The sequence below is a fragment of the Corylus avellana genome, chromosome 3 (genome assembly GCF_965113065.1).
Source record: "Corylus avellana chromosome 3, dhCorAvel1.hap1.2, whole genome shotgun sequence".
Lineage (NCBI taxonomy): Eukaryota > Viridiplantae > Streptophyta > Magnoliopsida > Fagales > Betulaceae > Corylus > Corylus avellana.
The window spans coordinates 8,228,476-8,253,123 of NC_142492.1; the positions used below are offsets into that span (position 1 = coordinate 8,228,476).

The 24,648-nt window shown below is 35.8% G+C and overlaps 2 protein-coding genes across 3 annotated transcripts; one reads left to right on the forward strand and one right to left on the reverse strand.

Moving 5' to 3' along the window:
• Nucleotides 1-415: 415 nt before the first annotated feature.
• On the reverse strand, nucleotides 416-9,473 carry FTSHI1 (FtsH extracellular protease family). 2 transcript variants are annotated; one of them, XM_059586485.2, is made up of 15 exons: nucleotides 8,591-9,470; nucleotides 8,415-8,499; nucleotides 7,358-7,792; nucleotides 7,183-7,236; nucleotides 7,018-7,083; nucleotides 6,316-6,411; nucleotides 6,106-6,234; nucleotides 4,257-4,309; nucleotides 3,357-3,552; nucleotides 2,855-2,969; nucleotides 2,510-2,784; nucleotides 1,787-1,870; nucleotides 1,587-1,699; nucleotides 1,251-1,500; nucleotides 416-915 (listed from the first exon to the last, which is right to left on the reverse strand). In XM_059586485.2, the coding sequence occupies exons 1-15, from the start codon at nucleotides 9,307-9,309 to the stop codon at nucleotides 730-732; spliced, it is 2,856 nt and encodes a 951-aa protein (XP_059442468.1). In that variant the 5' UTR covers nucleotides 9,310-9,470; the 3' UTR covers nucleotides 416-729. The 2 variants fall into 2 exon arrangements, with proteins under 2 accessions (XP_059442468.1, XP_059442469.1); XM_059586486.2 differs by lacking the exon at nucleotides 416-915 and having other exon boundaries at nucleotides 1,343-1,500; nucleotides 1,603-1,699; nucleotides 8,591-9,473.
• Nucleotides 9,474-20,192: 10,719 nt separating this feature from the next.
• Nucleotides 20,193-23,356, forward strand: LOC132176256 (E3 ubiquitin-protein ligase SINAT5). Its single transcript, XM_059588408.2, has 3 exons — nucleotides 20,193-20,630; nucleotides 21,720-22,106; nucleotides 22,731-23,356. The coding sequence occupies exons 1-3, from the start codon at nucleotides 20,433-20,435 to the stop codon at nucleotides 23,091-23,093; spliced, it is 948 nt and encodes a 315-aa protein (XP_059444391.1). The 5' UTR covers nucleotides 20,193-20,432; the 3' UTR covers nucleotides 23,094-23,356.
• The last annotated feature ends 1,292 nt before the right edge of the window (nucleotides 23,357-24,648 follow it).

Consider the following 24,648-nt stretch of genomic DNA (forward strand, 5'->3'; position numbering starts at 1 on the left):
AGTTTGAATAGAATATCTTTTTTTTTTTTTTTTGGCTGAGCAAATAGTATATCAACTTGGATTCGGTTATCAAATTTGTTAGAATTGAGACACATGTCTCTTATATTTTATGGTGAAATATGCGTCCTAATTCTAATAAGTCAACTTTTAACTAAAATTATTTTCAAAAAAAAAAAAAAAAACTTTTAACTAAAATTAGACTTGAGCCAAACCGAATTAACTTGACTTGTCAACTAATCATCCAATTTTTGTTATTATCAAGATTTTAAAATTTTCTAAGCAATTATTGGTGGAAATTTAGTCCTATCAATATTTATCACTTTGTTATTTATTATCATCTATGGTAAATAATAAATTCAAAATGATAATAAATATGATAACTAACAAAATGATAAATACTGATGAGAAAATATCCTCAAAAAGAAGAAAAATGTTATATATTCTTCCCACTTCTAATACATATATTACCAACAGAAAAGAATATATCAATCGAACCATTCATATTAACAAATGAACCAAAATTGCAGGATGACTCTCTCTCCCTTCTTGGGAATGTTTTACTAAGGGATGCCATATCTCATTCTTCCCTCCAAATTAGTAAAAAATGAGTTGTAATCTCTAGCCAATTGAACTACCATCGAGGTATCATATCATTTCATTAAAAGGTAGCTAGGCCATGTATGATTAGAGCCGATATCAAATATGGAACTGCACCAAGTATCTCATTCACTAGGTTTCTCCTTTAGACGGGGTTAGAAGGGCATACTCCAAATCATACTCTTTTCCTTGTTTGACAAACGGAAGGCTTCCAGGATTTTCCTCCTCCAAAAGACGAGTTATAGGCGTTTGTGGAGGGTACTTGTTCAAGACGAAGTCAAGTTCTTCCCCACTGATTTCCTTCTGATCGAGAAGAACCTGAAAGCAAAGGCATAGTGAGATCACAAACTGCTGCACCGAGTTCTACATGAGGCATGAAACGTTAATCTATCTATTTTTCTAAAAATTTTGTTATGTCACACGTTGGCTGGGAGTAAATTAGTAGGACTGGCAATTTTTGACACAACCCCCGAACCCAAAATGAAATTAGTGAATTAGGATGGAAGGGTTTGACACGTTTAATTTAAATAAGTTAATTTGAAGTTGGCCTAATCTTATATCCATGTCTCAACGCGACACGAACCCGACACGCGAACACAAATAATACCCCTATAAATTAGCCTACCACCTGTAGGCAACCCACATCAAATTACCTTCACAGCTTTGAGCAAAGCTGCATGGTGCCTCCTAAGCAAAGAAACCGTCCTTTCATACATGTTCTGTATCAGCTCCTCAGTCCTCTGTGCAATTTGATCATCTAAATTGAAGTTGACTGGGGGTTCAATCAGACCATAGTCATCATAGAGAGATCCTTCAAAGTCCAGCCTTGGTCCTATAAATTTAGCTTTCTTTCTCCAAGGTGGTGGTTCTCCATGTATGACCATTGGATTCTCCAAATTCCATCTGTTTGAGAGGAAGAAAGGGCCTTGTATTAGAAACAACAAAGCAAGCAGGAACTTGGAGAATGCAGATGTGGTTAAAGGACCAACATGGTTAAAATTTTACGAGCAAGCCAAGATGCATCTGCAAGGTAGTCAACCGATGCCCTTGACGTGTCCCGTCCATAAATAACCTCCTCGGCAGCCCTCCCTCCAAGTAAAACCTGTACATTGAGATAAAATCAATTAAAAAGACGATGCACTCAAATAAAGAACTATCAGTACAAAACTAGACAACATGAAGTGCACACCTGAAGGCGGTGCAACAGTTGAGGCCGGCGTTCAAACATGTATGCTTCATCATCAAGTCGATTAAATACAAGTTGAGATAATGTCTGCATTGCATCAATTCAAAGATTTACACCATGAACAGGCAACAAGAAGATATCCGAGTCAAATCCATCTATGAAAAACTAAGCCAGGATGGTGAACTCCTCACAGGAAGATAGGTACCAACCATAAACCTAAAGTAATCCTATATAGAGTCCGTTTGGGATTGCGTCATGAAGGGTAAAAAGTACTTTTAATACCTAAAAAGCTGTGTAAAACCAAAAGCTAGCATGTTTGGTAAAAAATTTCAAAAGTGCTTTTTTGACTTCTTTACTCTTAAAATGGCTAAAATGCACTTTTGGCAACAGCTTCATTTTTAAACTTCTGCCAAAAAATAATTTTTGACTTAAAAGTTTTATTTCTCAAACACAATCTCAAACATGTTCATAATCTCAGTGGATAACCAGTGCTCCAATACCAAACACAAGTTCCATAGGGGCTGTTCCATATGACAATGTCTACACTTCTTTTTTTCTTAAGCAACAATGTCTACTTAATAACAGTAATGACTACTAATAGTTCATTTAGAAGGAATGGTATTGATTTTTGGCTTAGTTATAGATGGAAGTCAGACAAACAACATGAGCGGCATATATTTACAAAGAACGTTTGGATGAAAGAAGCTAGGGAAATAGAAAGAGGACCTGACCACGAGGGACAATTGAAATGCGATCGCAGCATTCAACTTTTGCATTCTCAAATCGCCTGAGCAGATGAGATGTCATTGCAACTCCCACTTCAGTAGTAGCCCTACGACATTGTCCCTGATGTCCCAATTCTATTCCAACACGTTTGGGTCCTACCGTAAGTCTGTCGACTGCATCATCCATGTCTGACTGAAGAATTGACTGATGCCCTTTCCTGACTGCCACAAGGGCAGCCTCTTGGACTAATTGAGCCAACCTTGCTCCCGTCCATCCTGATAATTATATACATGGTTTGAAAAAAGGAAATGATGACTTGGTAAAATAATAGAGAGATATGCATACCGGGCAGGTTCTGAGCATAGACCGACAAATCAACAGTCTCTGACATTTTCACTTTGCTTGCATGAATTTTCAGAATTTCCGATCTCCCTTTAGCACTAGGAGGGCGAATTCTTATCTAGAAAATAAAAACACAGATCACAATGACCAGCTAACCACTATTTGATAGAGCTAGCAGAGAACTTAAGAAAAATCTAGCAGGAAACTGATCTAGTTGAATACATGTCACATCCATATTCATCATTAAGTCAGTAAATTCTTTTATTTATAACTATCATGCATGACAGATCCAACCAATAGTTGGTCAAGAACAACAGCATACCAGTGTCAGACATAGATGTATACTAATAGATATGATGGCAAGTGAAAAAGAAACAGTTGTATCCATCAAATCAAGACAGGTAGCTTAACTTTTTTTTTTTCTTCCTTTTTTCTTTCTTTTTCTCTCTTTTAAAATGAGATTGAAAGCTAATAAATGCCATCTCATTCAGTAATGAAAACAAACCTTGCGATCGAAACGACCTGGTCGAAGAAGTGCAGGATCTAACAAATCCCTACGATTTGTAGCAGCTAAAAATATAACACCTTTACCAGTATCGAAACCATCAAGCTCTATCAAGAGCTGGTTCAATGTTGTTTCCCTCTCTTGAGTAGCTGCATTATACAGGTGGTCTGTAGATTCCTTGAAAATTCCTTGACGCCTGATCATAGAAAAACAAACACATGATCATTCATTCATTTGTGTGCATTTAAAGCTTGTTGAACATGACTATTGATAGACAGAACCTTGCACAACTTGGCATATTTTATTTCGCAGCCATTCATAAATTTTCCTAAAATTTGTTTTACTGTTGATCATGCAACATTCAAAGAAACCCACTCTATCTTCCCCAATCAAATTGTATGGACAGCATCATTTTCCCTGTCACATTAAATGAAAATGGTACCCCGGGAATCTCATGTATCTCAATCTTAAATATGGTCTCATTCAAAAAACCTATTCCAAGCACAGCATATCCTAGCATAGCGTTTAGGCCTGACTCGAGGGTTATGAAGGGACAAACAAGATATACTATGGAACCAAAATCTATGTAGTTCTAACCAATTCATATCTGATACATGCAAGAAAAGACAATGGCTCCGAGCCAACCAAAAACATGCAAACCTATTCACGAGTTCTAACACAATTTATCCACCATCCACTAATGTGGAAATAACAAAATTATTTCCAGATTCCCCTATAACCTCAGCTTAAAAATGAGTTCAAGCAACACCCATCGGACAAGAGAGAGAACCAGGTATAATATTTCCTTCATGAAGTTCTTCTATTTATCACAAACATAATACACACACACCAATTGAGATATTTATGAAGTTATTGTTTTGTTCAAACACATATCCGTACCTAGTTGCCAATGCGTCAATTTCATCAATGAATATGACAGATGGTTTGTTTACCTGCACAGAGGAAATTGTGATGCTCTCAGAAAATTACTTCCAAAGTAAGCACATACACCAAGCACTAATTTACCAAGGGAACACTGCAATGATAACCAGAAACCTATACTGCTTAGCCAGAAAACTATGTAAGATTATACTATGTTACTGATGTACAAGTGTCCTTGGGAAACCATAACTCGTCCTCTTTTCCTTGATAAGTCTCTCCACCTTTCTTCACAAACATGAATTTGTGCAGCAGACACGCAAACAAAAGAAGAAAAAAAGTCGATGAAACTTTTATAGCTTTCAATTATCTAGCCTTTTCATTTCTCCTTGTTGCCTTTCTTTTTTTTTCCTTGATTTCACTTCAACAATACACAAAGTTCACTTATTCTTAAAATGCCACCTCAACTAAGCAAAACAACAAAATAATAATAATAGTGTGCCGCACTAGCCCTATCTCTGGTAAACATGTCCAAGGATCTTCCATACAATAAAGCAAAATTGCATCTACATAGTAAACAACATTTACAAAAATAGAAAATATTCAGTTAATGTGCTTTCCAGACAAATAAACTTCGTTAATACCCAGTGATACAATGTGGAGAGAATCAATGTTTTGTGCTGCATGGTGCTTTTTTAGGTAATAAATTTCATTAAAAAAAAGGAAATTCCAAAAATTGAAGAAATCCAACAAATTTGAAAAAGAAAATGTAGTAGCCACCATCCAATCATAAAGAGCTCTCAAGAACAAAAACTTCAGCCTCATTATTGGTGATTCAACATCTTCAAATGTCTCTGCATTCCTTTCTCTCCAAAGACACCACATTAAGCACAAAGGAATCACCTTCCAAATTTGACCACAACAATATCTACTAAAGTGTCCTCTCAAGCAATGCAATAATTCTCAACAACCATTTTCGGCATGACCCACTTAACTCCAAACATGCAAAACACAAGAGTCCACATCTGTTACTGATGTAGTGATAAGAAATAGATGATCCACTGTCTCCCCCATTCAAATTACACATGCAACATCCATCCACAATGCTTATTCCATGCTTGCTCCCCTGATGCTATTGTCCAATTGAAAAAAAAAAAAAAAAAAAAAAGGCAACTTTTGGTGTAGCTCCGAACTTCTTCCAAGAAAAAGAGCTGCCACCCCCTGACCTTAATTTCTTATAATACCTCTTAAACTCAAAGCCACAGCTTCTAGCAGGAGTCCAAATCATTTTGTCCTCACCCTCCTGATGAACCTTGGTAAAGTATTTCAAGAAGTGAAACCAAGGACTCTGATTCCCAATCTTGCTCTGCTTTGAGAAAATCTTGGCTTCCAATGAAAACTCACTAGACTAGTACGTATATTCTGCCATCGATACATCTTTCATCCCGTGCAACTTGAAAAAGTTCAGGAAATGTGTCTTTAAACCTTGCACCACCACACCTAGATCGCCAAACCCAAATTTGGGTGCAAATCCCCTACCTTGAACAAAATAAATTTGGAAAAGTTCCCCCACTTACTTCTAATCTTCTTCCATAAGCTGACTCCATAAGGACCTCTTATCACATCAAAACACCAACCGTCCCGAAGAAACCCCATAATTCTTATCTACATACAGTATCCCTCTCCTTCACCTAACACAACAACCATTTTCCAACTAAAGCTTGATTTAAAACCAGTGACTTTCTAACCGCCAGAAAGACTTACTCAAGACTAAGTTTGGAACGTAGAATGTGAACTAAAAGGATATAAGCTCAATGACAAGCAACAGGGAACAACAAAAATCAAATCCAAAATAGGAAGTATAAATTACCTTGGCTCTCATAAATAGATCCCTAATACGAGCTGAACCAACACCAACTAAAACTTCAACGAATTCAGATCCGGCCATTTGGTAAAATGGAACACCAGCTTCACCAGCAATGGCCTTAGCAACCAGCGTCTGTAAAATCATGAATAAACCTTCAGAATCCTTATGGAAAATTTCACCCACACAATTGCAAAACCAGAGGATGATAACTACCTTGCCACATCCAGGGGGACCCTCTAAAAGAACTCCATGTGGAGGTTTAATCCCCATTTTATCAAACAGTTCTGGGTTCTTCAAGTACCTCACCAACTAGTCATTATAACGTTAATGATGTTAATAAATTTTTCATTAATTACAATCAGACTATAGTTAAAATGAGACAAGGACTTTCCATATATAAGAATTCATAAATACTACAAATTTACTGGAGAGAACTAACATTTCAAAAAAACAATCAGAAAATCAGGATTAAGGAAAAATTGTCACAAGGAATACATAAAAGAAGATAACCATCAAGCTAAGCAACAAATGAAATCAAAAGTTCATGCTTTTTTTTTAAAAAAAAAAAAATCATACCTTTAAGCATTTTGAAATAATGCCACTGAAAAATAAAATAAAATAAAATAAAAAAAACTGACCAGAAGTATGGTCAAAATTTGCAACCTTTAAGCACATTTATCGTAAGTTCAAGGGAAAAGACCTTTGACCTCCTGATTAAACCTTCATTAAATCACACAAGGAAAAGAGATAAATCACTTCATTATTTTTTCTTTTCCTCTTTGTTAGCAGCCTTCATAAAGATTCCAAAATTTATTCATAGCTCAGCCGTAATAGAGAAAGAAAATAGCAAAAGAAAGGAAAGCAAGCATGTACAATAATCTGTGATATATTCTATGAGATTGGCAGATACAAAACCTCTTGGAGTTCTTCCACTGCCTCATCTATCCCTGCCACATCACTAAACTTAACTCCAGTTGAACCCTGAAAGAGTGTCATTCCAAAAATGGACATTTAAAGAATGTGATCCAGAAGTCTAACAAATTTGGAAAAATGTGCAAAAGAGTGATCTTAAAAACTAACATCAACACGAGCTTCAGCTTTAGATCGTGAAAAATCAATTCCTTGCCACAGATCCTGTATATGAAAAAAACAATATTTAGTATGAACCTTGCTGATCAAATCCACAGCCAAATTCAGGCATATAATTAACAGACAGAAGACAATAAACCAAACTATATAATGAAGTAACATTTACCCACTTCCTGAAGTTCTTAGGTCTTCTCGAAAGTGTGAAACGGACAAGAAGAACCATAATCAAAAGGACAAACGTAATTGGTTTTAACATCTCAAGGCTGGCAGATACACCGCCGAAAGTGTAAAATTGAGAGAGCTTAGAGAAAATCCCTCCATCACTGAAAAGATCAACAACATTATCCCAAACTCTCTCTAAAATTCCAAGTATGAGACCAAAAAAAAGCTTCAGAAATGGTTTGACTATAGGCCATACAACATATACAGTGGCCACAAAGATGAAACTGGTAACAGCAAATACAGCAGAGGCCAGAAACCCCCCAACAACAACTGCTGCAGTAGCTATCAGCGCTGTCAACATTCCAAGCTCCACCATCATTCTGCTAGATATGGAAGATGCCACCGGATGAGGGTAATCTAGTACTTTTCCCACCCAAGACTGCAGCAACAGATTCAAGAAGAACAATAGAAAGAGTTACAGAAGGATCTCCCGACTTTTTAACTTATGTTCTACATATAATTGTCTGTGCCAACCACACAATGCATATATGATGCAAATGTTGAGTCAACCAAATATTGAAGTGTAGAAATGGCTCTAATACACTCAAGAGAATATAAACAAACATTCAGTCCTTATATGACATGAAAATAAATTAATTGAGGCAATTATAAAAGCTGAAATTAAGACCCAAAGAAAAAGGAACATGTTGATATGCAAGCATGTGAATAGATTGACATTTTAAAATGGAACATCTGTTCAACCATCCTCGTATTTCTTATAAATTTGGATTTTAACTTCAGTTTCACACTTCAGACTTCTTTGCCCGTGTTTTCTATTTTATTAAATACACAACTATTGAAACCAAAACATCCAGTTTTTGTAGTTTTTTAATATACAACCAATTCAACCATAAAGGGATGGAATGTGCATTCACATCATCCAGAAATATACCATAACATGATTGATTACTGATTCACTTGGCGTTTCTTACAACGACTCGCTATTTGATCCAAAAGTAAAGATTCGCAAATCAATTTCAACAGAGTGAAAGAATTATTACCATACTGTGCCTCTCAATTTCATATCGTGGACCAGTGTACTCCTCCAAAAGTGCTTGACCTTCATTCTCATCCAGCCTCATAGCCCTACAAAGGCACTTAAAGTATATCAACGAACTGCAGACAAACAACCACAAAACATTAACTCTTAGTAATCTAATTGGTGGGTAATCTTCACCATTTGGTTCTATGCAAGCTCTTGTCACCCGGTATTTCTTTCAACTCCACAATGAAATCCCTATGACCATTAACATAAGACATGCCGGTATCCTCCTTTGAAGTCAACAACTTAACTTTATCGCTCCTCGTTGCTTTCAGAAAATCCTCAAAGCTCATTCTCGGCAACACCTCCAAGGTCCTATCGAATTCCTCCTCCTCTGACAATGCCGACCCGAAAATCTGCTCGGGCACATAAAGCTTCCCTCTATACTCCCTCAAAATATCCTTCAAATGCACAGCCTCATCCCCTACTCCACTCTCATTTCGACCCTCTCCGTTCTCTCTCTCCGCCTTCGGCATCAAATTCAACCTTTTCGCCAAGAATTCGATAACACCCACATCAGGATTCTTGCCCAAATCCTCTTTTTCTTTCAAAGTGTAAAACTTGTTGCCAATTCGGTACTTGGATTCGACCTGGCTTGGGTTCTCCTTCAAAACCCGGGTCACAAAATCGTCTTTGGTGGTTTCGCTGGCCCCACTGGCCTGTGATGAGGACTCTGAATTCGACTTGCACAAGACTGTGAATGAATTAGGAAGCAGTAAACGCGAATAAATTGGGGTTTTCCGAGTGAAATTCAAGCTTTTGGAGTGAATAAGAATTGGGTGTGATCTTCCGATGTGGGTATAGGGTTTGGGGAGGTGAACCCTAGGGGTTGAAAGAATGTCAATGGAGGTCATTGCTTGAGCTGAACTGGGTTGCAAGGGTTTATCCAATCAGGGTTTTTGAAAGCTTATGCTGAGAATGTGACAATTGAGCTCATTTTTCTTTGGGGGAAATGGACAACAGGTTTATGAAATTAGGGGATTTTATCAGGGAAAAAAAAAAAACTAAACAAAACAAAAACAAAAACCAAAAAAAAACTCTCTGTGAACTACTGAAATGAGTGCAAGAGGAAACTTTGAAACTTGCAGAGGTTTTTTCAGTTTTATCCGGTCAGATGGGTAGCCAGGCCACACTTTTTTGTTTTTTGTTTTTTTTTTTCAATGGAGGCATTTTTTAAATTCAACGTGTGTGAAGAAGGGACAATTTTGAAAATTGTAGCACCCAAAAACACACATTTTGAACACATGCACCTCTAATATATATACTAGCATGAGAGCTCTTACTATCATGTCATTCTTGATAATATTATTTTTGCAGCTTTTAATTACTATGTAACATATCATCAATTTAAGAAAAATGTAAAAAATAAAAGTAAGAACAATCACACCAAATTAGAGGAAAAAAAAAAAAAGGGTAGCCGGCAAGACGCAGGCCAGACCCACAGCTCGGGTCTCGCCAGACCCACGCCGTGAGTCTCGCCGGACCCACGGGTCTGGCCAGCTGTAAACGCCTCAAATCCCATTTCTAATACCTCGAAACTCGTTTTTGGATTCAAAACTAAAATTTAGAGATGGAAGGTTAATCCTTTAGGAATTTTATCACCTTAAAATCTAGCTAGTGTATTTTGGTTCAACTTATTTTTGTATATTTTTTATGTTTTTGCTTATGTGTCAATTATTAATTGGGAGCTGTAAAAGAGATATTATTAGGATGGTCCTAATAAAAAGGTTTTCTCTAAGTATATGATTTCAAATACTCTACACCTTGCTTAATCCACAAACAAACAAGTTTCAAAATGTGTTCAATGGCTTCTGGTTGAAATGTGTTAAAATCATGCTTTAAAATTATTATTCTTAGGGTTTCTTTGACCAACGATCCATCGGTCCCATAATGATGGATCGGTACACATAACATAATGATCGATCAGTGTCATCTTGCATGCTTTTGCCCTATTTTTCCAATATATGACACGAGGAAATTGTCCTATTTAAGGACTTAGGATAAACCCTAGTTCTCATTTCGCCCATTTCTCATAAACCCCAACCCTAGAGAGAGAGGATTATATATCTTGATTCTTGGAGGTCTTGCTCCTTGGAGTTTAGAGAAGCTCTAACCTTTAAGTAAAGCGGCTTAACCCAATTATTAATCCTTAGTTATTATGCATGTTTTATAATGTGATTTTCGTACTTGGTCATGATTAGTTGTTTTTGATTTCACATGAGTTAAAGTTGATATTTTTATAAAAGAAAAGTTTCATTCTTGAATGAAAAATATGAACTTTAAGGTTAGCTTCCTTTTAATGTCAAAACTGTGTTAAAACATCCATCTTTCAACACTTTAAAACACTCTTTCTAGGTTTATTAACAAAGGGATTAAGATTTTGTGAATAAAGTTAGTGCCATTAATGATTTTGAGTCACTACCAAAAAAAACAAAAAAAAAAAAGGGGGTCAAGGGCCAAACACATCACTAATGGGATGGTGACGTGGCATTAATGACGTTGGTCACGGGGCACTAATTCACCGGTCTAAAATCAGATTTGGTGACCTATCGATTCTGCACACGTACCAATTGGTGACGTGTGCAAAGTCACACATCACTCTCTAGGCCAGTGACATGTGCAAGTGGGTGACATGCCAAATTTGTCACCTCACGTAAGATGGTGACGTGCTGCACATGCCACGTCACCAATTTTGGTGACATGGCAAAGTCGCAAGGTCACCAAACTAGGTGACGTGGCAAGTTTGCCATGTCACTTAAGTTGGTGACCTAGCAGGTGTAGCACGTCACCATCTTTGGTGACGTGGCAATAAGGACGCGTCACCAATTTTGTGATGTGTCACTATTGACACGTAGCAAATGGTTAAGCATGTGATTATGTTTTGGTAGGTGTTATTAAGAGAAAATAAGTTCTGGCAGGGGAGCAATTGATCAAGGTAGAAGGTGCTTAATTAGCGTTAAGCGCGTGATAAGGTTTTAGACACATGATTATAGTTTCACGTGTAAAAAATAAGGCTCACTATTTATTTTCCAAGAAACAAGGCTCACTACATGGAAAACATTTTGTGATAATTCATTTAGCAAAGAGCTTTTATAGACATGCATGTTTGCAGTATAGTTTAGACAGTAATGCATATTGTTAAATTACACTTAACTCTGTATTTGCATTGATGATAATATGTATATATATATATATATAGCTCATGTCAATATTTTCTGCATTTCACTCTGATGTGTGCAGGTAATATTTTCCTGGTTTGGCAACACATCAATAAATTATAATGACGATCCATTCAAGTGTGCTGCAAAAGAGGTAGTCAGGTTCCCTTATAGACCATGAAGTGATGAAACTCTTTAAAATGCTAAAGTTTTTGAAGTTATCTATTCATTGCATGAACTAACTATTCATTAAACTCAAAAGTTAAGTAGAAATTGTTAGATTTTAAAAATTAGTCCTATTTATCAAAACTTCTTCTGATTGTACTTTTCTTATCCAAAATGTTTTAGTGTTAAAGAAGTTTGGTTGTAGGGATAATTGTCTTATAAGAAAAAAAGATTTATAGGGCTCGAACTTAAACTGGACTTATAGATGTTCTTGAGCCATTCAAGAAGTTAGGGCCACCATCGGATTAGAATCAGGTTTGCCACTGAATTGAGTGTGGCTTGCTCATTGGATTCAATTATGGGCTCATCTCTGGTACTGGTTAGAATGGAATGTACATATATTAAAAGTCTGATGGAAATAAGGTCGTAGGGCTCAACAGGGAATAATTGATGGTCTACTTTTAACACCCCATTACGATTAGTCCTCCTAGCTGCATTACTGACACCGAGAGAGGATCGTAATAGTTATTGATGGATGGCTTCTGTTTCTTCCAGGGCACGACTAATAATTATCCATATATTATCTATGCATGCGTTAATAACAGTTAAGGGTGAAAAGGCGATTGCGGTTAGTGGTTAAAACCACAACCGTCTATGTGGTTAGCCGGATAGGTGGTTAACCGCATCCGGCTAACCGTTTCTTTTATTAACCGCTTTTTTGGGCTTTGTTTGGGCTTTTCTTTTAGGCCGATGTTGAGAATTAGACTTTTTTTTGGGTTCACTTTAAACTTTTTTTTTTTGCCTTTTCGGTTTTTTTTTTTTTTTTGGTCGTCTTTTGGTCCAATTTTCAGTTTTGGGCTTATTTGACCATTTTTGGCATTTTCTGTGCCTTTTTGGCATAGAATATGCACTATTTAACAAGCATATAGGTTGCAATATATCACATTAGGCTTGCTGCAAAATGAGCCCATATAAGAACAAAAAAAAACAAAAACAAAAAAAAAAGGTAAAATATTTGACTTCAAAAGGCAAGACCTTCAATTTGTGTCCCACTCCTTACCCTTTTAAAACCAACCCAACAACACCAACACTATTACACCAACATCATCACAAATAGAGCAGCCCCCAAATAAGAAAAAAAAAAGTATTGTTGTGGATCACTTCTGTAGCATGTCATCTTGGCTTCCTTGTTTCGAAACTGAAACAGAAAAATATAACACTAATCAAATTTCTCTTTACGGTAGGAATAATCATAACCAATATGATGGCTACTAGTACTACCAATTTCCCAATAAATTAAAGATCAATACTTGTCCAGAGAGACACGAAGTATAAATCCATCGATCTGGACCTTCTCTTGTTTATCTCTATGTGAGTCGAACATCTAAAAACAAATCTATCAGAGAAACTGAAATCCAAATAAAAAGAAGTCAACCTACTGAACACAAATCTAACAGATTAATCACCACACAGTTCATATGAAACTTGAATTTAAATACTAACCTATCCATAGAAATCGAACAAGAAAAAACTAAATCATGATATGTAAAATCTAACAAACCCCCAAAATCGAACATCTAATCTTAGAAATTCATGACAAAATACCTGAAAATGGTCACCGAGGTAGAGAGAATGACGCACTGCGGTAGAGAAGGTTGAGCAGCCGAGAGGTAGCGAAATTGAACAAGAAAAAATAAAGTGTGTTATGTAAAATCAAACAAACCCTAATGCGTCATTTCAAATAATATATATATATATATATATATATATATATATTTTTTTTTTTTTTTATAAGTAAACGGGGGTCGAATCTGGTCACCCATATGACAGGAGGGAAAACTTACCACTATATTACAATGACTTGTTGATACATATCACATAGTATTTATATATATAATAAAAATATATATATTTTAAAAAAGGTTTGCGGTTTGCGGTTTTCAAAAACTCACTAACCGCTAACCGCTACTAACCGCTTTTAAAAGTGGTGAACGGTTAGTGCGGTTAGCAGTTATAGCAGTTAGCGGTTAGCGGTTCTAGATTTTCACCCCTAACAACGTTATACTTAAAATATTTCTCTTCCAATTCCTATTCAGCAAGTAAAAGTTTGATTTCCTCCAATACATCAAGAAGTAAAAAATTTGCGCTGTAAAAATCTGTAAATAAAATTTTGCATTGTAAAACTTCCAACATACATATATATAAAACTACAATATATTTATACAAACGTGAATCAAATATTATTTGCAAGAATTTGAGTTGCAATTATTTTGTTGTGATAAACTAGAACACATTTATTATATTTTTTCTAAGTGAATGCATTTATTGTTTTTGTTAGATCATGTCATATACATTTTGGATGGATTGTACAACACAAAAAAAAACCAATCACACATTATATTCTTTGTTTTTATTTATATCTTTGTAACTGATTATGCATATTTTTTCACAGAACTGAGGTGACAGGGGCTTGAGAGCTAGTGAAAGAGCCAAAATGATTATGGTTTCACAAATTTTATCTTTGTAGGGTTTGATTTGAGCAAACAGTCGGATTATATAAGTGTGGAAAAAAACAAAAAAAAAGTGTGTAGGGATGGAACACTGTTCATATTGTTTACCAAAAGATTTTAAAGACAAATAATTAACGTGGTAAAAATATATCTATTTTTGTAAGTATGTAGGAAATATATCATTAAGAAATAATCTAAGCTTTATTTGTTTCATAATGGTTTTTTTTTCTCGTAAGTTATGATATTGTGTTAAATTACCACTTGTCCCAAAAGTTTAAGTTGATAGGAAGAGATGAATTTAATAATTTAATTTATATTCTAACCTAAGAAATTTTATGCAAATTTGACAATTTGTCCAAAGTCAGAAATAATATCCAATTTGATGTTGTGAGAGTTGGGGTGGTGTAAACATATACTCACAGCGGAATAAAATTATATATATATATATATATATATATATATATATATATATATATTTCATTTACAAAGATACTATAATATAAAAATACAAGAGCTTTTATCTAAAATTACATAATATAAATAAACATAAATTCAATACAACTTCATAAAAACTACCATTGTCTTATCGCCAAAACAAAAAGATGGCACAAGGCATTTTCACTAACACTAATTACTGACTCATACATGAATCAGTCATTCAAAAGGTGAAAGGCCTCTTGCAAGCCTCATCAATATTTGTAAAATTACCACAATTTTAAAGGAAGAATACGTTAATCCACCACCCAACAAGTATAAATTATCATGAACATTAAGTGTGTGATGTGAGCCCCATTTTTCTTTTGAAAATCTTTATCTTGAATGTTAGTTCTTGTGTTGGCATAATTCATTTCCAAAATGCAGAGGCTACTGTTCACGAGCTCAAACACTGATATAGAATGCTCAGAATCCAATCTCCACCGTTCATAATGTAGATTCATGTGTTATGAACGTCCCTGCAAAATTTCAGCTCAATCGGACCACAAACGCCCATCGATCGGGGCTGTTGATCAAGACTGGACAGCATTTCCAGAATGCTGTTTCACCCATGTCCGGACATGCCTTCCCCGGGTCCGGACCTCATTTCCAGAAACTCAAATTTTGCTCCGCAAAGCCGTGTCCGGACAGCCCATTAACATGTCCGGACACCCCGTAAGTTTGAGGCCCAAAAACGTGATTTTAAGTGGTTTAAGTCTAGGGTTTTGTCGGGGGTATATATACATCATTATAGAAGATAGAAGTACGAATTTTTCACCCCCAAAGAGTTCGTCGGAGGCTGTACTAAGAGAGATCATATGTGGTGAGCGTTAAATTAAATCTCTTAGAGTTTTAGTTATTCCTTTGATAAATTTACGGTTGAGAAGTCTATCGGAAGGGTCCGGTAAAGGAGAATCACGTTGAAGAAGATTGTGAGCAAGGAGACGAGTTGTAGGCTTGTCGATCTTACAGAGCCAAGGTCTTGCAAAGGGTTGTAAGTGTTCCTAGTGTCTGTAATCTCTGGATAATCTTTTGATAGTGATTTCCTGGGTTTGGCTGCCCCGGAGAGGTTTTACTTTTAGATCGGTTTCTAAAAGGTTTCCTCTTCGTAACCAAAATATCTGTGTCTGCCTCTTTATTGCTTCATAATATTAATTCCGCATAAATTGTGATAAACAAGTTTTTTGGAGTCGGCATAGCGTTTTTCAATTGGTACCAGAGCGGGTTCACTCTGTTTGGATTAAATTCTTGAGTGAGATCTGTTGACTCCTGTTTGCTATGAATACTTCTCAAGGGGAATATGATCTTATAAACTCTTTTAACAATTTGTTGGAAAAATTCACTCTTTTGAGACATCAATACACAAATTGTTTGGGGGAGTTTCAAGATCTTAAACATGTGAATGAATCTATTGTTACTAAATTGTCTAAATCACATGCTTTAATTGATTCTTTAAAATCTGAAAATTCCGTTTTAGGTTCTAAAGTTGATTTGTTAGAGAATAAATTAAAAGAGTCAAAAACTCAATTGGAAAAATTCTCTAGCAATTCCCTTGAGAATATGTTACATACTCAGAATTCTGATTGTGATAAATCTAAGTTAAGTTTTGATTGTCATGTTGCTTTGTCTTCTAACAATGATTCTACTTCAGAGATAATATTTGTTAAATCAGAAAAAGTAGAAGACTCTTTGGTTAAAAGAAAAACAGCAGCTGCCTCGACCTCACAAGATAAGAAAGTTAAGAAAATTCATATTGAATCTTGTGTATCTTATCCCAAATATAGAGTCGTCCATCCTCCTAGGAATCTACCTCCTAAAAGGTTTATCCCTACTTGTCATCATTGTGGAAAAGTTGGTCACATTCGACCCAACTGTTTTAAATTGAAACCTCATGTGCATAAAAATAAAAATTCTGTTTCTAGAAAAGATTATGAGGGTTTGGTAATGATGATGGGAGGTGTGTCTAGAGTAGACAAGTTTGAAAATGTTAACGTCTCTACACCTTTATTCAAGAAGGTTTGGGTTAGGAAGAATTATACCATTCACCCATTAAGGGGGAGTGGTAGTGATCTCACCTAAAGTTAGGTGAGTCAATAACATGCCTAGGATTGATTGTTTTGCTTATTTTTGAATATCCTAGAGCGTGTTATTTTTCTTTGCTTTGCATTTTTTTTGTTTTTGCTTTATTGTTTATGCACTGCATTGTTTTTGTTGTTACATTTTCTGTATGAAGAGTATATACATGATTGTTTTGAGATTCATGTTTTGAGGCATATTCATAAAGGATTTTTCAGGAAATTCATATATCATGATCTTTGAAAAGCTTATAGATGAGATGTTGTGTGCGGACCACCAAGATTTTTGTCTACTTGCTAATCAAATGTTCAGGAATGTGTAATGTCTTGTGAAGACCTAGAAGTAGTTATTAAACCAAATCATTATTTTGTAGTGGGACCTATAAGATGTGATGAAAGTTTAATGCTAAAGGACATTCATGTCTTGCCTGTTGTAATCTCAATTCAAGCATGTTGTTTTGTTTTGCATTGCATTTTTCTTTGTTTTGCATTTGTTTTTCTTTTGTGTGCATTTCTTTTGTGAAAAATTTCAAAAAGGCAAAAATATGTTACTTTGATTGTTTCCTTTTCTTTCTTTTGTCTTATGCACCTAGATAGTCCATTAATTTCTCATGTTGCGTTTTATGGATGTAATTCCTCACGTCTTGGAATGTTCTTAATATGCATGAGATGAAAATTTGTGTCAATGGACTTGTTTTTGTGGTTACCTAAAGCCTGAGCTTATGTGGTACATTTTGCCTATGCTTTATCTTTTGTGCACATTTAAGCTTAAATTGAGGTTTTGTTTCACTTTATTTGTGAGGTCTGTTAGGTAACCATATAAGGTTTTTGACTAGTAATATTTTTCAAATTGATCATATGCTAGTTGAACCTAGGGCTTAAAAATTCCTGCTTTCTCTTTTGTGGTAAGCACCAAAAGTTTAAGAACACTTTCTCAAAGAGAAAAATAAACAAAATAGTGAAACAAATAAAATCAAAAGATCATATTCCAAAAGGAATTTATTTCACTGTGTCAAACTTGTGCAAAATATTTTACAAAGAGAATTGTATAGGATGAGAGTGGCTAGGTCCTAGTATGATAAGGTTTGACTTTTGATTTGATATACTTGTCAAAACCTCATGGTGGTGAAACTTTCTCCTCATTTTGTAAGTTGAAAATTTTTCTCTTTGGATGGCTTACCCACACACCACACAAGCATGGGTTGAATGGAACATTTTCTTGGCTTAGGTTAAGCAATATGAGTTTCTAGCCATTTCTAGTATCATGTATGTTTTGCATATTTGGAGCATGTTTGGGATATTCATTGTGCAATACATGAGTCATTAATGTGTTATCATTTGTGTTCATTTGACTTTTGAGGGGGAGAAACATGTTTCGCATTTTTTAGCTTCTTGTTGATTATTGAGTCATATGTTGAGGGGGAGTTTTTGGTGATGTGTGTTCATGATCTTGCATTCTAAGTCATTTTTTTGTGATCATGAGTTTTATTTCTGTATTCCTGTTCCACATATGCCTTAATATATTTTGTGAAGTGTTTCAGGAAATATGAAGACCTTTTGTCATTCTGTGACAAAAAAGGGGAGTAAATATGGGGGAGATGATGGGATTGGCTTGGCATTTTGGTTTTGTCACTGAATTGCCAAAGGGGGAGTTTGTTAGTTCTTGTGTTGGCATAATTCATTTCCAAAATGCAGAGGCTACTGTTCACGAGCTCAAACACTGATATAGAATGCTCAGAATCCAATCTCCACCGTTCATAATGTAGATTCATGTGTTATGAACGTCCCTGCAAAATTTCAGCTCAATCGGACCACAAACGCCCATCGATCGGGGCTGTTGATCAAGACTGGACAGCATTTCCAGAATGCTGTTTCACCCATGTCCGGACATGCCTTCCCCGGGTCCGGACCTCATTTCCAGAAACTCAAATTTTGCTCCGCAAAGCCGTGTCCGGACAGCCCATTAACATGTCCGGACACCCCGTAAGTTTGAGGCCCAAAAACGTGATTTTAAGTGGTTTAAGTCTAGGGTTTTGTCGGGGGTATATATACATCATTATAGAAGATAGAAGTACGAATTTTTCACCCCCAAAGAGTTCGTCGGAGGCTGTACTAAGAGAGATCATATGTGGTGAGCGTTAAATTAAATCTCTTAGAGTTTTAGTTATTCCTTTGATAAATTTACGGTTGAGAAGTCTATCGGAAGGGTCCGGTAAAGGAGAATCACGTTGAAGAAGATTGTGAGCAAGGAGACGAGTTGTAGGCTTGTCGATCTTACAGAGCCAAGGTCTTGCAAAGGGTTGTAAGTGTTCCTAGTGTCTGTAATCTCTGGATAATCTTTTGATAGTGATTTCCTGGGTTTGGCTGCCCCGGAGAGATTTTACTTTTAGATCGGTTTCTAAAAGGTTTCCTCTTCGTAACCAAAATATCTGTGTCTGCCTCTTTATTGCTTCATAATATTAATTCCGCATAAATTGTGATAAACAAGTTTTTTGGAGTCGGCATAGCGTTTTTCATTGAATTTAGTAAACAACTATTTTAAGTAGGGTTTTCACAAAAATGTTTGCTTCTAAAATTTCATAGCGATTGCGTGAATCAAGCCTAGCATTTTGTTAATATATACTTATTAAATCTCATACTAATATATGAGGAATGCTAGGCTTACAAATAAATTTTACAGAAAAATTTTTAGAGACTAATGTGGCACAACATGATTGGATATGAGATAAGTTCAAATTTTGAAAAACCTAATCATGTTATGCCACATCAGTTTGTAAAAAGTTTTCTGTAAAATTTGTTTGTAAGTCTAGTACTTCCCTTAATATACTATGGATATAAAACAATTTAAAATTTATAGCAAGTTAATGGAAAAGGATAGTAAAAAATAAAACAGAATATATTATATCATAATGCATATTTCACACATTATCAGGTTTATTTATCACAATTATGACTAGTCATTTTTGTCCCTCTTGTTTGTTTGAGGGGTACTTGTAATTATTTTTAGAAATATGTTACATATTATTTTTTTCAATTATTATTATTATTATTTGCATATTTTTCAACCATTTTTTTTAATAGATTTATAATTTAATTTGTAAATTTACGTGAGTTTCACAAAAATTTAATGATAAATTCACGGGTTTAATATACAAAAATAGTTAAAAGAATAACTAATTTTTATTATTAATCTATTTTTTTGAAAAAAAATAAATAAAAAGGTTTAAAAATAAAATAATAAATGTAGTTTGGCCGTTTGTTTCCAACAACTGCCCTTCAGAAAGTAATAATTATTTTTGGCAAGTTGGATGGCGACCCTTTCTGTCTTCTTCAACAAAACTCTCCAAGAAAAGCATATCACTTTTTGAAGGTAGTTCCCTTCATCTCTCTGTTCTGTTCCCTTTCCTTCCACCGTCTACATTATCCATGTTTTGTTACAGAGAGAAAGAACAGAGAGGAAAAATCTGAAACAGACAAGAAAAGAATATAATCTAAGATGCACCCATTAGGCCCAAAGGTGAAATGATGCTTTCCAGTTGTGCATAGTTGCCTTGTGCATGCATGTTTTGTTAGTTTTGTAAATATTCATATTTTAATGGAAAGGGATAGCTTTGAATGTTTGCCATCTTCTGATGAGATCTATGAGGAAGAGATCCATCGCCATCATCAGTTCTCGTCCGCTGTGAAATCCCGGAACAATGTTGTCTTGCCTGCAGTTTCTCCAACCACCAGCGTCCATGAACTCCTGGAATGCCCTGTCTGTACCAATTCTATGTTCCCTCCAATTTACCAGGTCTGTCACTTTCTTCAATTTTCTTAATGGGTTGCTTTCAAAATTTGATTTTTGTTTTTTATTATTAGTATTTTGTTTCTGGTTCCATGTGGGTGATTTTGATTTTGATTTTGATTTTGACCTTGAATTCATCTGATGGGTTTGGGTGATTGGAAATTTAAAGTTTTGATGCAAGTTTGTTTATAGCGACAGAACGTGGCATGTATTTATCAGCGTGTTCTTCTTTTTTATTTGAACCTCTTTCTTAAGCGGTTTTGGGTTAGAGTAGGTTTCTTTTGTTGGGGGATTTGGGGAACTGGGTATAGAAGTTTCAGCATTTGAGACTATGGTATGATTATAAAATAAATTTTGTATAGTTATGGAACTTGGCTTTCTGATATCCCTTTTTCTTGCTTAATGGATTTTGAGAGTGATGTCTGTTGTGTTTTGCTTAATATGATGTATCCGGTATCTCTGAGAATGATTTATTGTAGGATCAATTTTAGTTTGAATTTTGGGCGACTTTGTGCGGCAGAACACATATTGTTTTCAAGTTTTATGATTTCATTGCCATTTCCTATGTGTATTTATGTTTGTTCCTTCTTCATTTCCTCTGTGATGCATATAGTTAGATATTTACTAAATACTAAGTATATCCCTAAGATTGAATTTCCATTTGAATGATGATCAAGAGATTTTCAATTTGGAATTATGTCCATGATGCGGCTGAATTATATTATGCACAATTGATATGATGATTAACTTGTATTAACTTAATTTTTTTAAACTAATTTGGGAAGCTTTTTCAGAGTTGTGATGCTTCACTTACATAAGTATCTTTCATTAGTTTGGGACAAGCCAGCATGATTTCGTAGAGGCTGTTGAAAAGTACAGATGCTACATAAGATGGCATTGTAGTGGTGAAGAGATGTCTCACGCCTTTTCGGATGTACAACTGGCTGCTGTATATATTTGATCATGGCATTCACTTTAGAAAGTGCTGGCCATTTTCAATTGCATGGTTGAGGTTTCCATATATGATGGAAGTTATTTGGAATGTTCTTGTTGGTTCTGCTCGCTTAGAAAGTCTTGTGCTTTGTATTTGTGCAGTGCCATAATGGACATACATTGTGTTCTACCTGTAAAACAAGGGTACATAACCGGTGCCCCACTTGTAGACAAGAGCTTGGAGATATTAGGTGTCTGGCATTGGAGAAGGTGGCAGAGTCACTTGACCTGCCATGCAAGTATGGCTTCTTGGGATGCACAGAGATGTTCCCCTACTACGGCAAGCTTAAGCATGAGTCTCAATGTAACTTCAGACCATACAATTGCCCATATGCTGGATCTGAGTGTCCTGTTGTTGGAGATATCCCTTTCCTAGTAGCCCACCTGAGGGACGATCACAAGGTAGACATGCACACTGGCTGCACATTCAATCACCGCTATGTCAAGTCTAATCCCCGTGAGGTAGAGAATGCAACCTGGATGCTTACGGTAAGTGTAGATTCATTTTTGGTTATTTTTCTAATTTTTATTTGGTTGATTTTTCTTCTACATCTTAGAATGTTTGCAGGCCATCCAACCACATGCTGTGCTATAATTTGGTGAAAATCTAAGCATTTAGGGATCAGAGGCATTAGGATCAAAGGTGGAAAATGTTTTGATAAAAGAGATATTAATTGAAGGAGAATGTTATTTCTTAAACTATTCAATATGGTAAAGGAAATATGAGAGTTTGAAAAAAGAATTAATTTTCCAAATAATTAGTAAGTATGATGCTTGCTTTTACTTGTTGCAGTTGAGGTCATGTTTAAGAAAGGTAGAGAAGAAAAGGAATAATGCATTGGTGGTTATAAACAATGGCTACCAAGGTTTTGCGTTTATGTTGTATAAAACTTTTCTTTTGATTAATACATAAGGTGCATATCTTGAAGAACTCCAACCTGCGAAGAACTTTGCGTTTATGTTGTATATACAATTTACTTATCAAAATGAAGAACTCCAACCTGTGAAGTAAGTTTAAATCAGAGATTGGAAATTTGTGGCACTCATAGTACTTGATATGATGTTTTCACATTCCTTAATTCTGGTGTTTATTTTCTACCTCATTTTTGTCAGGTTTTTAACTGTTTTGGCCACTACTTCTGCCTGCACCTTGAAGCCTTCCTGCTTGATATGGCCCCGGTTTACATGGGATTCCTTCGTTTCATGGGTGATGAGATTGAAGCCCAGAACTTCAGCTACAGCCTAGAGGTGGGGGCAAATGGTAGGAAACTGATATGGGAAGGCACCCCGCGGAGCATTCGTGATAGCCACAAGGAAGTTAGAGATAGCCATGATGGTCTGATAATTCAGCGTAACATTGCACTTTTTTTCTCCGGCGGAGACCGAAAGGAGCTAAAGCTTCGGGTTACAGGACGAATTTGGAAGGAACAACAGAATCCAGATGGAGGGGTTTGCATACCTAATATCAGCAGTTGAGGTATCTTGTCATTTGGCCATCTTGGTCATTTATGTTTGATGCTTGCTGCCTGTCGAACGTGCACAAAATTTTTCTTTGTTTTGCTTCTATATGGATTCAGATTTTGGGTGAATCATGAGAAGCGCATAAATATTGAAGTACTTAGCTTTTGTACATTGTTATTGAAGCTGCCATCTTTTTCGTTTCCCTCTTTTTGTGAGTTGTATTGGACAGTGCATGTCGAATTTAATTCAAATTTAAATTAAGTGATTAAATTCATTCATTCCTATCGGCTTAAATTTTTTAGATAAATGGTGATTTTTTTTTTTTTAATAGAAATTGATGATCACTTTTATAAATCAATCAAATAGAAGGAGCAGAAAGCTCCCTCAAAATAGTCTCGTAGATACAATCAGGGTACACACCCCACTAGGTCCTATCTAACCCCTCCATAGTAGCCATCCTAGCGATGGTATGCACTGCATTGTTCGCTGCACGACCCACCGCATGTACCTGCCACTGTGAGAAACCTTGCAGCAACATCTTCATGTCCTCCACAAGGTGTCCTATTTTGCTCCAGTTGGTATCCTCTGAATTAACTGCCTCCACTACGAGCTTTGCATCACCTTCCAAATAAAGATGAGACAAACCCATATCCTTCCCAAACTTTGTAGCCTGAGCTCCCGCCCACGCCTCAGCAGCCAAAGGATCAAGGAATCCCCGTTTAGCCATGCACGGAACAGCCAACACCCTTCCCTCCCAGTTACAGATAAATGGTGATTTAAGATGGTATCAAAACAAAGGGTATTAGTTTGAACATTATTTTACTCATTCACCTTCAATTTTAATTAAATATTTTACGTGTTAATATCGGTAAATACTGCAAAAGGAACCTCCGAGAAACATTACAAAGGAAGTGCCAACAATTATACTCAGCAGTGATATTTTTAGCTGTCCATTAGGATCATTTGGCAATCCTTGTGAAAATACAGGTTTGTAACAATAGTATTACACACAAATGGGAGCTTAATTTTCTCAACATTTCATAAAGCGATGAACTGAGATGGCATTAGAAGAAAGCATGATTGGCCTGAGTTTTTCAGGGTCCATGCCTTTGTGGCCAATGGAGTAGGATATAGGGCAAGAAATGTGGTCTATATTTTAGTCAGGATACCGAATTTTCAGAACATTGTTTTAAGAACGCAGTACTTTGAAAGGATCCAAGAAAGTCTTGATTTCAGTTACTTGGGGCCAGTCTGGTGATTAATCTCATGAACTTTTTTGTTTGAGAAGATTCACATCCATGATGACAAAGCGATAGGAAAAGAAGAGAAGTTCCACGGTTTCGATTTTATAAACCTAACAAGCTAAGAAATGGTGAATTATTGAATAATAGTGAGAATTTCCGTTTGAACGAGAGTGCAACCGGTCGGTTCTTCCAAGATTCCAGGGATGATCGGTTGCAACCTCGTTCGAATGAGATGTGATTGGTTGAGTTGGCCTGGCATCTTGAAAGCATCCAATCACACTCGTTTGAATGTGGTGCGATCGAGTTATTTGCCCTTACTTCCTTTC